Raw genomic sequence first — 13,105 nt, 5'->3', positions numbered from 1 at the left:
CTGGAGCCCCTAGCCACGGTCAAGCCTTTGAAAGATGGAAACCAAGGCCATTCCCAACTTCCTGACCCACCGAAACTGTGAGTTAATACATTGTTGTTGTTTTAAGTCTCTACTATTTGGGGAAATTTGTTACACAAGCAATAGATAACTGAGTCACATATGATGGTAAGTAATAGCAGTAATGGAATTATTAAAATAATACAAGCAGCCGTCATTTCTGGCTTACTATTTTAGGTACTCTACATACACTATTATAACTAAAAAGTTAACAAATGTGCTTTAGTCCAAAAGAAAATACTAATAACTGTAATAGCTCATTGAATTATAGCCTTGAAGTAACCAGAGACAGATACCTGTAACTTTGTAAACTCACAGAACTGTAACCCAAATACCTTGTTTCTTTAATGCTGATACTATGTTTTGGAACTGATAACCTCACTCACTAGCTGATCAGTAAGGAAGCAATTCATTATTGGCCCTGCTTGCATCCCCTTGTCTTGTTTTTGCCATCCTGAAGTGGGGTGTCCTTGCACACAACCCACTTGTTGATTGCAATGAGGCAGCCCAGAACTGACCACCCCAATTTCTAAGTAGTTTTGCTAAACCAAAGCAGTGCTAATCAGTTAGCCCACCTGACATGCACAGTAGCCTAAACTTTACACTTCAAGTAAACCAAGCATGTAATTAATCTGCACAAGGTCAGTAATTATACTATCTCTAACCTCATCAGCTCTCATTATCCTGACCCTGCCTGCTTCTGTTTGAATGCTATAAAACACTGAAAATTTCTTCAGTTTGTAGAGACAGATTTTTGGCCAATAGGCTTTCTGATGTTCTTACTTTGCACTTGGCAATAAACTCTTTCTCTCTTTGAAACCCCAGTGTCACATAATTGGCTCTTTTGTGTACACTGGGCAGAGAACCCCCACACTGATCTGTATTACTCTGATCTCATTTACTCCTATTATGAGGCAGATGATAATATTTCCATTTTACGGAAGGGAAATGCAGACCTACGTTATGTCACTTGGTAAAAGTGCTACTAAGTGGCACAGAAATGAATTTGAATCCAGGTCTTGTTTTCAAGTCCCATGCACTTAACCACTGTGCTATACTGTCTCCCAATACATGTTTATTAATTGAGCATATAAATGTGGGGTTGCATTTGTTACAACTTTCACCGGCTCCCACCACCTTTGCTTTTGTGGGTCTCTTCCACCCTACAAAATATGAACTATCATATCTTATGACTGCATTGCATTGATGATCCGAGCTAGATTCTTTATTATTATTATTATTATTATTTCTCCCTAACCCCCTGCTGTTTTTGCTGTGTTCATTTGCTGTGTGATCTTCTGTATCTGTTTCTTTTTGTCTTCTCTTCTGGTTTTTCTCCTCTAGGCTTCACTGGGATTTGATCCTGGAGATCTCCAATGTGGGAGAGAGGTGCTGCTTCGCCACCTCAGTTACCGGTTTCTGTCGCATCTCACCTTGACTCTCCCCTGCATCTCTCTTTCATTGCATCATCATCTTGCTGCATTGCTCAGTGCACCTGGCACACCTTTACCAGGAGGCCCCGGGGATTGAACCTGGGTCTTTCCGTATGGTAGACCAAAGCCCAATCGCTTGAGCCACGTCTACCCCCCTAGATTCATTATTATGCATCACTATTTTATTCATTTTTCTTCTAGTTCAAAAAAAAAAAGAAATTAAAGATGAAACATTTCCATTGGCCCCTAAAAATTCTTTGGCCCTAGGCAGTGTGCTGAATATGCCTAATGGAGAATTGGGTCCTGGTCTCAACCTGTACACAGAAATCAAACAAGCAACTGTAAAACGCACTTTTGATGCCACATTTTAAAAGCCAAGCAAAACAGTCTCTATCAGCTTCCCTTTCCTGTTCTTCTAATGGGTAAAGGGCACAGGGTGGCAGGAAACAATCAGAATGGAACCCATGGGGGTTGCTTGGGGATGGGAGCAGATAACAGTCTATGCATGGTGCTCAGTACACGAGGTTGAAAGAAAGGATGCCAGGGCTGGAATGGACCCCACCTCCTGTGAGAAGCCGGCACTGCCTCTGTGCCTGACAATGGGACACTGCTCAGCTGGGCTCAGATCTCCTGGAAAGGTGAGTTCCCATGCATAGTTTTGGGACCCTGTTCCTGGTCCACCAGCTGGGCAGGGCTTTGCCTACTCCTTTCCTATGATGCTGAGGTGCCAGTAAGCAGCGGGACAGTCCTCAGCAGTCAAGTTCCTGGAGACAGCATGGGGCAATGAAGAATAAAGGGACTTTGGAGTCCTTTAGACCTAGTATGAACTTCAGCTTTGCCACTCAAGAACTGTGTGGTCAAAGGGACCTTTGTACTATCAGATGTTGTCTAGGGCAGGCGTCAGCAAACCAGGCCTTCTAGCTCCCAGTTTTTTGTAAGACCTGAGAGCTAAGAATATTTTTTACTTGTTTAGATTGTTGAAAATACTTAAAAGAGTAATAACATCTTGTCACCTGAAAAAAAATAGACGTGTGAGTCATGGATAAGGTAACATTGTGAAGCCTTTTTATTCCCATCTAGAAAATGAGAGCCATGTGCCAAGACTGTTAATGCTCACCAAATATCCATGTGCATCCCTAGATTTCAGAGCCAATGGCTGGCCAATGGACTGGGAACAGAAGTGACGTGTGTCCGTGTCAAGTTGGTATATCTCCATCTAGCTCTTCTCTTTTCACAGCAACCGTGGAGAAGAGCATAGCTAAAAGATGACAAGCAATCTAGAACCCCAGAAGAGAATTATTCAGGAGGACTTCCTGACCCACAGTGGACTTTGAGTGAGAGGGAAGTAAACTTTTCTTTGTTTGGGGATTATGTATCTTTACAGCAGACCTTAGCTTATCCTGACTAATGCCAAGGTGGCTGGTAAATGAGGATTAAATAAAAGGTCTCCTTCCCTATTTCCAAAAACTACATTCTGACGAAAAAGATTCACCACAGTCCAGGAGCTGCTGCAGGCCTCTTTCTGATACTATTTTAGTGTCAGGACGTAGCCACAGACTTCTAAAAGAGATGAAGGACATACACAGTCTGGTCAGCAAGGCCTTCAGCCTTCATGAGGGGTGCTTCAATCACCTACAGAGCACAGGACAGATGCTTTGCAGGATCAAAATTTAACTCTACTCATCAAGCCTAGAGTGCAGAGACAGGTGGCAGGAGGGGGAAAGTAGCTTTTGGATACCAGGTAGCATTCCTGGCATATCATTTGAAATTTTGGTTTGCGTGTCTTGCGGCCTGAGGGCTTGCAAACCTGGCTCAGGAGCATTACCCAGGATTTTGAGTGGGGATTTGCTGGAGCCTTAAAACAAACAGATGTTCTGGGGATGCTCTCTCTTCTACATTCTCAGCATCACAGGATCCAGAGTCCTTTGAACATGACTTCCACCAATGCTGTTATATTAAAGGAGAGAACTAAGGGCCAAAGAGGGTAAGGGGTTGGCCTGGGTCCGCCTCTCGGGGGTGGCTAAATCCCCACCCTGCCCTGCCTCCTGGGACTCTCTCTCCCCACCAGTGGTCTCCTGCACTGGCCAGGTTCCCTCCCAGTCACAGCCTCCCTATGTCCCCTGCCTGAGCGGGGCCTGTCGAAAGCAAAGGCTAGACTCAGGGTAGGTAAGCCTGTTCCATGTCAATTTCACCACAATTTATCTGGGTACACATTGGATTGATGTGGCTGTTAAAAGTCAGCCTTACCCTGGCAAGCAGACAGAAAAGCTCTAATCATCCCAGGCATTTCCAAGGGAACTTTCAAAGACATCATTAATTCTGAATAAAGCTCTCCTCTACCAATGCTTTCCAATTATAGTCCTGGCTTTCTTATTTTATGCTACAAAAGTCCTCTACCATTTAATGAAGAAATAAAAGCCTACTTTAAAATATATATACCTATTTGTGTGAGTAGTCTAAGTATCTTAGTTAATTTTTCCAAAATTAAAACAAAACTAACAAAATAATGCTCTTCTTCCTCTCCCCCCCCCCCCCCCCCTCAGGAACCCTTTCCCTGGTCCATATATTGTTTTGAAAGTAAGGGCAATAAATCACATTATTCTCCAGGACAAGGGGGCTTATTACTTGGAATACCTGCCACCCCCACTCTCCCAAAAGTTTGCAGCTTCTGGTGTGAGGAGAAAGCCAAACACCTATCAGGGCCTGACCAAAAGGCAGGAAGCTCCCACAAAATAATAAATACAGCCCAGAGACGTTCTGCCACATGCAGCTTCCTCCATCTCCTATTTCCTGCCCTATCTCAGGCACTGTGGACTGGCCACCAGGCAAAGCCCCTGCTGATCGGCTTCTCAATCCCGCCACCATGTGCCAGGCACGCGCCAGCTGCCTTACATCATTCTCCATCTTGTGCTGTTCCCACCAAGAGCTCTCTGAAGAAAGAATTAACTTGTTTAAACAAAAAGCAGCCAGGACACAAACTCACTGCCTATCCCTACATGGCGTATTATTCCCGGAATGGGCCTCCCTGGCACCTGCGGATTAGTACCAAATGCTGATCAGCAACGCTTTCTGAGAAAGCTCTTGATCAAAAGGTGGAAATGTGAAAAAAAAACTTCAAAGAAACTAGAGTTGCTATGGCTAAGAGATTTAAAACGGAGTCATCTCTTAGGCAGATCTCAGCCAAATATCACTGTGATGGTTAGGCTAATGTGTCAACTCGGCCAGGTAACTGTGCCCAGTTGTTTGGTCAAGCAAGCACTGGGCTAACTGCAATACAAGAGCATTTATGACTTTAGTCACCATTGACTTTACTGCAGTGGTAAATCATAGACTGCTGGTTATAATTACATCAATCAGGGAGATTGCCATCAGCAGTGAGTGATGGTTTAACCAATCTGTTGAATGCTTTAAAAAGGGAAGTGATTCCAGCATTAAGTGAGAATTTCCCAGCTTATCTGCATAGCCAACGTCTCCCAGAACTCATCAAGGACCTTCACTGGACTTTCACCGGAGCCCCTGGTTGCAGCCTGTCTGCGGAACCTGGACTTGTGCATCCCCATGGTCACGTTAGAGACTCATATAAAGTCGCATACTATTGACAAATATCTCTTGTTGATTCTATTTCCCTAGAGAACCCCGACTAATACAATCACAAACTGCCAAAGTGTGGGTAACCTCAAGCAACAGTGCTCCTCAAAATCCTGAGGACAACCAGATACCATGAACAAACAAGATAAAGACCTTGTAGCCTGAAGCTCATTTGGCTGAGCCGCCCAATATTCACCAATAACGAACAACTTATGCAATCTTCTTTTTCTTTAAAAACCCTTGCCTTGAACCACCACAATGTGACACAATTTGTGTTGCTGGCTGAATCTGTGCTCCCAGAATTGCAATTCTAAAACCCAAAATAAATGCCATTGTGACCTGGCAGAGGGAGAGATAGAGACAGAGGGAGGGAGGGAGAGAGAAGGAAAAGAAGGAAGAGCTGGACCCACAGGGATTCAGCAATTGCCTTCGTGTCCTGAACCGGGATTGGAACCAGAGGTATGTCTGGTACCAAAGTTACTAGAGAATAACGCTGAGGTTGGGATAGTCAAAGGAAAGTGAAGCCAGGATCATCTTTTATCTTCACTTTCTTGCTTGGCCAAAGGGGAATACTGTCTCTAGACTACTAGAGATTGGACTAAGGTGTAGCGGAGAAAGAAAAAACGGGGTGAATGGCTACAGGAACTTTCCTATCAGCAGGAGGAATTTCCACACCAAGCTCACCGGCAACCCGCACGTCCTAACCGGGGCCAGGAAGCTGGCGGCTGCAGGGCTAAGGCGGACACAGGACTGGAGGGGAAGCGCGACGGAGGCGCATCCAGCTAATTAATCAGACATCCTTTCCCCACCACGGAGAAGCGCTGGACCCGCCTCCAGCCCCCGCCGCGCGGCGCTGTAGCGCGGGCTCTGGCCCTAGAGCGCAGGCAGTGAAACCCTCCACTTGCGGCCAGGTTGGCAGGTGGCGAAGCCTTTGCATGAGCACCAGGTTGGGACCCTCCAGGTAAGCAGACGGTGAACTGCCAACTCCAAGTCTGCTGCGGCCAGCAAGTTTCCACCAACTCTCCCTGGCACGGAGCTGCCTCCTCCCTCAGCGCCCCCGCGCCCCCACCCAACTCCGCAGCCCGCCTCTCACCTGCACCTTGGCCGGCTGCGGCAGCACAGCCCGGCGGCGGCGCCCGAAGCGGAACTTGGCCGCCTTGTAGATCTTCCAGTAGACGAAGAGCACCACGCCAAGCGGCAGGTAGAAGGCGCCGCAGGTGGAGAAGACGGCGTAAGAGGGTTCTTGGCTCACCTGGCAGCGCTGGAGCCGGGCGTCGTACGCCTCGCCCCAGCCAAAGAGCAGCGGCGCCAGCGCGATGAGCGCCGAGAGCGCCCAGGTGAGCGCGATCATGAGCGCCGAGGCGCGGCGGCGGGTGCGCGGCGTGTACTGCAGGTGGCGCGTGATGGTCCAGTAGCGGTCCAGGGCGATGGCCGCCACGTTCCAGATGCTGGCGGTGCAGCACAGCACGTCGAAGGAGATCCACACGTGGCACAGGCTGCGGCCCAGCCGCCAACGCCGCCCGGCCGACAGCTCGCTCACCAGGCTCAGTGGCATCACCAGCGCCGCCACCAGTGCGTCCGACACGGCCGTCGAGGCCACCAGGTTGTGCGGCACGCGATGGAAGGCGCGGACGCGCAGGATGGTCACCAGCACCAGCAGGTTCCACAGGAAGGTGGCCACGATCAGCAGCACGAGCAGCGTCACCACCAGCACCGCAAAGACGGAGAAGGGCTGCTCCCGGCCCGCCAGGGCGGCGCCACCCGGGGTCGACCCGACGACCCCGTGCGGGCTTGGGCTGCTGCTGCTGACCTCGGGTGCCGGAGACCCGCCGGCTGCCACGAAGAGGTTAGCGGCCTCCATGGCGCGCGGCGAGCCGGATCCGGGCTCCCGGGCGGGGGCAGCACGCGCGGCCCCGGGGCTCAGCGCGGACGGGGAGGGTAGGGCGCGGGGGCAGGCACTGCGTGCCCCGGGAGGGACGAGGCCGGTCCAGGTCCCTCTACTCTGGTTCACCCGCTTCGGGACCGCAGACGCTGCGTTCCCAGCTCCCGTTGGCGCCTGTGCTGGGGTCCTCGTGGACCCTCTTTTTCCAGTGGAGTGAGACTCGCCGTCAGCTCCGCGCAGTGCGGCGCGCCAGGCTCTCCCACCTCCTCGCGGTCCCCGGGGCAGCTGGAGGCGGCGGGGCTGCGACTCCCCGAGCGCAGCCGAGTGTCCGCGCAGGGGCGGTCTTGGAGAGTTACCCCCGCTCCCCCCACGCCGGGCCCGCGTCCCGGGGCTGCGGCGGCTCTAGGGGTAGGCCGGTGTGCGCGCGGGCGGCGGGAGTCTGGAGCACCCGCCAATGGGAGCCCGGTTCCACGCAGTTCCCCGCTGGCCTCCCACCTCCGCGGGGCAGAGTGAACCCCGCTGCGGTGGTCTGGAGAGAAGATTTACAAACGTGTAGGAATTCCTTGGCAGATGCCTCGGACGGGGCTAGCGGCTCGTTGTGACACACAGGGGCCCGCCCTCTTCCGGCCGGAAGGGTGCGGGGTATCCCCGAGTCTCGAGCTGTGCATGTACTTGACCTAGGGACTCAGGTACTGGGATATACAATCAGGAAACTTCTAAACCTGGCTGCGTCCGCCACGGCGGACTCCACAAACTGCCCTGCGGGGGTTAATGGTGCTCGGGAGAACTTGCTTCCTTGGAGCTACGCAGAAAACAATGCGCAGCCAGTAAGCAGGGTTGCAGAGGGCTGAGAAGACGGGGAGTGAGGGTTCAACCCGCTGCCGGCTCTAATCCTGCCCGCATCAAGTTCCCACGCAAACACTCCGTCCGCCCTTTTCAGGTTCGAACATTCCCGACCCGCAGGACGTCTGTGTGTCTTCCAGTTCTTCATCTCCACGTGAAGGCTGAAGTTATTTTGTCCAGTTGGAAAGGTGAAATTCCCTTACCCCGTCCTCCGTTTTCGTCTCACTGAAATAAAATAATGCAATCATAATGAAATCAACATAAAGCTCCAGCATCTGGGTCCCCGGAAGTGAAAGAGAAAGATAAAGAACACAGCCCAAACTGGCCCTTCTCTTTTCAGCACATCAGGACTGGCGGTCATTCACGGGCTTCTCAGTAACATTCTAGAAACAGGAAAAACCCTGGTGGAGCAGGGTGCTCAGAGGAGGCTGGCGTGGCCCTGGCCACTGAGGGTCATCTCTCCATTTGGAAAGGCCACATAGGCTGCAGCAGGTGGACCAGCTTTCCTCCGGTGTCCTGGAGTGCCCTGTCACCAAGCAGTGCCATCCCCGGCAGCACAGGCAACCTGCAGGGGGATGGGCCCTGCGGGGGCTGTCTCCTCTGCTCCAGCGCCCTCCAGTAACATGCTTCTCCATTACTCCTTTACTCTCCCTCATTCAGGTCAGGTACTTTGTGCTTTCTGGGCACAGACTCTATATGCTCATTCTATAGGCAACACACTAAGGAGTCAAAATAAAAAGACTTGAACACCAAGGGTTAAGTGCCACGCGGCTAGGGATCACAGAGCCGGGGGGAGTTGTGGCCAGGGAGCATCTTGGAGAAGGATGCTGCCCAAGTTTTCCTGAAGCCTCTGGAAGGGATATGGATATTGGACAAGATGAATGGAAGGCTGGATCTCAGAGCCTGCGAACGGCAGGCATTCCCTCTGGGAAAGCAGGCTGGTGACAGCCCTGCAGGGGGCTGGGCTTGCACCTGGGCATGGAGAGAGCTGAGGTTTGGAAGATTTATTTGAGAAAATGGACATGAAGAGAATCCTGTAGAAGGTAATAATGGCTAGCTTTGGAGATATTCTTACAATAATTTTCATCCTATATTATTGAGCAAACATTACAGCAAGAGCAAAGAATATTAAAAATGTAAAAGCCTTCACATCGTACCACTTAGATACGTGACACATTTTTATTTTGCAGTCTTTGCTGCTATCCACAACCATTTTTCATCCCTATAGTTAATTTTTTATTTTACAGATTTCGCTTAGCACTTCATGTTGCTCCATCTTCTCTTCATAGTTATGCTTTTTAAATTGCACCATTTATTAGTTGGGAGACTTTGGGCAACTTAAGCTCTCTGAGACTCAGTTTCTTCTTCTAAAAAATGGGGATATTTATACCTGTTATGAGATGATTACAAGCCTAAAATTAGATAAAACCTTTTTAGCCCACGGTTGATTATGCAATAAATATTGACTGCTGCTACTATTTTTTAACTTCCAGTCCTGATGTTAGAACTCAGCTTTCTTCTAATCTTTTTAGGAATCATGTTTTTACATATTTCATTTCTCTAATCTTTGTAAGAACAAAACATGTTCATATACTTTATTTCACTTGATCTTATCCACAATCTTTTTAGGCACCATTCCCATTTGGCAGATGAAGAAACCTAGAGAGGTATATTGACTTGCAATTGATAGCCAGGGCTCTCTTCTTCTGACTCTAAATCCCCCATTTTTGCATGATACCAAACTGCCCTCCCTATACTGGGTTGGGGATTCGGTTTGACTTTCTTTGCTGAGCTCTTTCTTTGCTGAGCTGAGAGTTTCATGTGCTGGTAAAGTCCACGTGTGTCATTTTGTAAAAGTATATTGTGTCTCAATTACAAGCCATCTCTGTCAGCTCTCCCTCTTGCTCCTTGCTTCCATGCCAGACTGGAACCAGACAAAGCACATTTCCATTTTCAGGGCTTTCACATATACTATCCTTTGTACCTATGATGCTTTTCCCCTGGAACAAATGTGACGAGCTCGCTTATGTCATTCGAGTCTCTGTTCTAGCGTCACCATCTCAGGCATTCCCTGAACATGGTTATCTATGATCAAGCAACTCTCAAAACATGGGACCCTCCAATGTTCTCTCTTCTCCTACTCTGCTTTATTTGTCTTCACAGCACTTCACAGTAGTGAAGTCATATTATTTATTTAATCCCTCCTTATTATCTAACTTCCCCACTAAAACGTAAGCTTTTCTTGGGCAGGGAATTTGTTTACTCCTATATCCTTAGCATCTAGTGCTGTGCCAAGGACGTAATAGGGAATTCAATACATTTGAATGAATTTCGTGAATGAATGAATGAATGAATGAATGAGGCATTGTTGGGAGAGGTGATCCATGGCCCCTGAGCACCCCTGCATGTTCTTCCTGGGTATACAAAGAATATATGGTCCTGACTGCTCATTACCCTGCATGTTTCTCAGAGTTGTGTTTGCAGCAAGCAACCTTAAAGAATGAAGTGACCTCTTCCACCAAACAAGGAGAAGGCTCAATCCCACTTAATATTAAAGTAGTAAATCCCTAAAATCAGTGTCCCTGTCCTATAATACAACCCACTGTGTGTGCAGGCATCCACCATGTGCCCTTTCTATCACCCCCATGGGAAGTGGAGGGCATGGGGACCTGCCACAAATGAACATGACAGCTTCTGTCTGCAGTACTCAAATCTTTGTCTCTGACCCAAGAGTTTCGACTCTTCTGCCAGCTGAAACAGTAACAGACTAGCTTGCTAGCTGGCAAGTAGGGCACTATCTCAGATACTGCATAGTGCTTGACAGGCATTTGGTTTGCTGATTTTTCATAACTACAATTAACAGAATAAATCTTTTCTCTCTGAAGATGATTTCCTTAATACATTTTCTCCCAAATTTAATAACCGAGTTAAAATGTAAGAACAGTATAACTGTTCTTCTTACATATTTCCAAATTGTACCTTAGAGAGATTTAATGGCTATTCTCTTAGCTCTGGCTTTGGATAAATACAAGAGAGATACTGACAGTCCTGCCAAAATCAAGTTTTGTCATTAAAATTTTAACTGGTGTGTAATGATACATTTCGTTTTATTTTTCATTTCTTTAGTGGCTAAAAAGGCTGTTTTTTTCTACATGGTGATTTATTATCTATATATCTTTGTGTAAAAGCTATTCATCCCTTTTTAACTACTCTAAAAATCTTTTCTGGCTCAAAGGAAGCTGGGTACTGACCTTATGGGTATTCATCAATTTTAATGTATTTTGCAAGCAGATTTTCATTAGTTTTGTTGTCACATAATTTCTTTCTGTGGCTCCTATTTGTATTTATTTTATTTTGTTAAATGAAATTTTCATTTATAAAATAAACACGTTGATCTTGTCCCCATCAATGCCCTGAACTCAGTAATAAAAAATTGCTTTCCTCTCCCCTATATCCTTTATTGAAGTTCATGAACAGATTTTTAAACGTTTTCTCTATGGTCCCTCTGGAATCATTATGGTATAGAGTAGAAGTTGATTCAGCCTTCTCGTCCCTTTGCTGTGTGGAATCCGGTCCAATATAGCCCAGCCCAATTTTGAGCCCCCAATGTGGTGGCAAAAAGTAGGGTAAGATGTGTCCCTATCCTGGAGGATCTTTCATGCACCAGGCAGCAAAATCTATTTACCTTGGAATGGTAATGCACCAAGATGTGCTGACAGCTGCTTAAGATAGAATAAAAACTTTCTGGCAATGCTGGAGGACAGTGGTCACCTCCAATGAGGGGGGCAGAAGAGGCTTCTTGGGGGAGGCAGCTTTCCAATCTAGACCTAAAAAGATGTGTAGGATTTTCACAGACAGAGCTGGGGGAAGATGGAAAGAGGGAGAGAAACGTAGCTGACAGAAGGAAGAAGGTAAGCAAATGGGTAGAGACAAGAATATCAGGAAGCAGACTTGGCTCAATGGATAGGGCGTCTGCCTACTACATGGGAGGTCCAGGGTTCAAACCCAGGGCCTCCTTGACCCATGTGGAGCTGGGCCACGCACAGTGCTAATGCATGCAAGGAGTGCTGTGCTATGCAGGGGTATCCCCTGCATAGGGGAGCCCCACATGCAAGGAGTGCACCCTGTAAGGAGAGCTGCCCAGTGGGAAAGAAAGTTCAGCCTGCCCAGGAGTGGCAGCCATGCACACGAAGAGCTGACACAGCAAGATGATGCAATAAAAAAAAAGAGACACCGATTCCCAGTGCCGCTGACAAGACTAGAAGCGGACACAGAAGAACACACAGTGAATGGACACAGAACAGACAACTGAGGTGGGGGGGGGGGGGTGGAGGGGAGGAAGGGAAGAGAAATAAAGAATAAATCTAAAAAAATAAAAAAAGCCATTAGAGAATTATGTTTAAAAATATATATATCAAGCCAAATAAAAGCAGCAGAGAATGACCAGGAAGTGTCCAGCATTGATGAAAGGGTAGTTCATTCACTTCTGGTTTGTCAATTTTTTATTTTAGAGAAATCAAAAGTTTCAAAATAACCTTTATTCAGTCAAACCTTTCATTTCTCGAGTACTGATATTTATCTCCCATGATTCTTTTTCATTGTTTTTAAAACACATTCATTCTTTGACATTATTGCTCTTATGTTCTTGCAGATGATTTTTTATCTCATTTCATCAGGTTCTTGCTCTATTTGTTCTTCAAGTCTCAGACTAAGTGTTACTTCCTTTGGGAGGCTGATCCTGTACCCTACATCCACCCCACGCTCAGTCCCAGTTGGTATACCTGAAGCCACAGGGCTGGGACAGGGACACATCTCTGCTTCCCCATTAGATGGTAGGCTCCCTGAGGGTGTGCTTTCTCAGCATCTACACAGGCCCTAGTGTAGGCTCAGTAAACCCGCATGAATGAATGAATGAATGAATGAATGATATAAAGAGAACCAAGGGATAGCCTGGTAAAGTTGGAGAACTGTTGAGAGGGTGTACAGGTATTAGGGAAGGTATCTTAACATAGACAGATGTTGAGATATCTGCTGAGGATGAAGCCAAAGAAAAGGAGGGCTTATAAAGAATGCATTTTTAAAAATTGATTGTACGAAACATGTTTGTAGTCAGGGAATAAGTTAAGAGAGGGTAGAAATGAATTCCTTCTTTGTTGCCACTCAAACATTACCTCCTCAGAATGATCTAATTTAGTGGTTCTCAAACTTTAGCATGTATCAGAATTACCAGGAGAGCATGTTAAAACACAGATTGCTGGGTGCTATCCCCAGAGCTTCTGATTCAGGAGGTCTGGGGTGGGGT

General features: G+C 47.5%; 1 protein-coding gene across 1 annotated transcript in view; it reads right to left on the bottom strand.

Moving 5' to 3' along the window:
• Window positions 1-6,939, bottom strand: part of LOC101414490 (5-hydroxytryptamine receptor 5B-like) — a 65,596-nt gene extending 58,657 nt beyond the window's left edge. Inside the window, exon 1 of the mRNA XM_004458044.2 lies at window positions 6,172-6,939. Within this exon, the coding sequence (XP_004458101.2) occupies window positions 6,172-6,939 (768 nt within the window). The remainder of the gene's footprint in view (window positions 1-6,171) is intronic.
• Window positions 6,940-13,105: the final 6,166 nt, after the last annotated feature.

This window comes from Dasypus novemcinctus, chromosome 7 (genome assembly GCF_030445035.2).
Source record: "Dasypus novemcinctus isolate mDasNov1 chromosome 7, mDasNov1.1.hap2, whole genome shotgun sequence".
In the NCBI taxonomy this organism is placed as follows: Eukaryota; Metazoa; Chordata; class Mammalia; order Cingulata; family Dasypodidae; genus Dasypus; species Dasypus novemcinctus.
The sequence above is the reverse complement of the archived record's forward strand: the minus strand, read 5'-3'. Positions and strand labels throughout refer to the sequence as shown.